At 37.9% G+C, this 1,980-nt stretch overlaps 1 protein-coding gene across 1 annotated transcript in view; it reads right to left on the minus strand.

The window, feature by feature from the left end:
- PIK3C3 (phosphatidylinositol 3-kinase catalytic subunit type 3) overlaps positions 1–1,980 on the minus strand; it is a 147,403-nt gene that overhangs the window by 139,973 nt on the left and 5,450 nt on the right. Inside the window, exon 3 of the mRNA XM_023735372.1 lies at positions 968–1,112. Coding sequence (XP_023591140.1) covers positions 968–1,112 — 145 coding nt within the window. The remainder of the gene's footprint in view (positions 1–967; positions 1,113–1,980) is intronic.

Consider the following 1,980-nt stretch of genomic DNA (forward strand, 5'->3'; position numbering starts at 1 on the left):
TGCATATACTGTGGAAATTTGGTATTTGTTCATGGTTCCTGAGAGATAACCTCTAAAACTTTGAAAATTTCTCCAGTGATTTAAGTGTCTTTTACCTAGAAGGGCTCCAGATCACACCTAAGGGCTTATGCTAATGAGGTGACAGACGTGAGGGCTAACCAGGCCAGAAAGACCATCATGTAATATCAGGCCAACCTCAGGAGAAGGTAGATGATTCAATTAATTGTGCCTATGTTCCAATAAAGACTCTGGACAAAGCAGCACCACAGACCTCCTGGTTGGTGAAAGACATCGATGCACGTGGGAGGGTAGCACATTCCTTTTTGAGACCTGGATGCTCTGCACTAGGAATCCTCCTGAACCTCATCAAATGTGTCTCTTCATTAGTATCTCTTTTGCTGTAATAAAACTGTAATGGTAAATACAATGCTTTCCTATAATTATCCAAGTGAATTATTTAAGACAAGGGAGAAGCAAGAGCCAGCAGGTCAGAAGTGAGGGTTCCCTTGGGATTCCAAAGCTTACAGCTAGTATCCTGAGGGGGTAGTGGAAAAACCCTCAATTTGTAGTTAGCACGTCAAAAGTGATGATGTCCTGGAAACTCCAAGTTTGTGGCTGGCATCTGAGGTCTTGGGCAGACTTGGCAGTCTGGAAGACTATGGGGTCTGGCCTAGCTTCCAGTGGTTAGGGCCAAAGGAAGAAGTGCTCCACGTGTTGTTGATGTCAGAACAGAAGTGGAACAGAAGCGATAATAAAATTTGGATATATCGACACATCTGGTGCCAGAGAAATAGAAACTGATTTTCCAGCAGTATCAAATTCAGTCCCAGGAATAAGCCCATCATACATACCAAACAGGATTTCACTTCCTAGCACCTAGATTAAGCATAAACTATGAAAGCATTCCTAAAAAGTAAACAGTCAGAAACCTAAAACATTCATCTAAATTAGAAGAGTAAAATACTTACCCGTATTTTCCAAAGAGTGAAACTGTGGTTCCTCCCACAGGTACTGCTTTTCCTGGTCCATACACATCCCATATAGTCAGAGCCACTTGGGCATTCCTGGGAAGGTCAGGGTACTTTACAGGTAATTTTAGCCATTCATTCCAGCTATGAAAACAAAGTCATCATAATCAAACATATATAACTTTCCTTATAAATTAAGAAACCGTACAAGAAATCCTGGCCAAAGAAAAAGGATCTAAAAACATTAGGTTAATACTTAAAGAAATAATATGGCAATCACCTCAATGTTGACATAGTCAACTTCAATTTTAAGTAGAGTACACATAAAAAAACTTTTTTTAAAAATAGAGCACATGAAAAATAACACCAGTAAAACCTTTAAACAAGAAACCCAAACAATACCACTAAGACACAAGGGAACGTGATAATGGCTATAAAAAGCTGGGAAAACATTTAAACCTGTTAGAACTCTTTGAACCCAGCTGTGATTAAGCATTCTCCAGAACACAATTTTACACCATGAAGTGAGAAAATCTGAACTATTCATGTTAACCTCAAAACACTGCTGAGGATAATTTTGTCCTATAATGCGCAGCAGTGCTTCAATAAAGCAGGGAGAAAAAAACAACAAAAGAAAAAAACTTACAGAGATCGAAGTAGACTATCTCTTACATTCATGATATGAAGAAGCTACCAGACTATTCCAGACAGACATGTGACATTTTTTTTCACATGGGGTTTTTCTGTTCCTCAAGGCATTTCATTAATACTAATTATGCAAAGTATGCTTGCATATATTATCTTACTAAGAAACGTTTGTTCTCAATAATACAGTAATGACAGCGCAGAACTTCTTTTACTCTCTATTCATCTCTGCAGATTTTATTCTGCATTGAAACTTCACACTGGATTCACTTGATAATTACAACTCCCTTAAAAGAGCAGATGGCTTTTATAATCCCAAACGAATACTATGCAAATGATACAAAAAGTAATACTCAACAGACATATT

This window comes from Trichechus manatus, unplaced genomic scaffold (genome assembly GCF_000243295.1).
Source record: "Trichechus manatus latirostris isolate Lorelei unplaced genomic scaffold, TriManLat1.0 scaffold00078, whole genome shotgun sequence".
Lineage (NCBI taxonomy): Eukaryota > Metazoa > Chordata > Mammalia > Sirenia > Trichechidae > Trichechus > Trichechus manatus.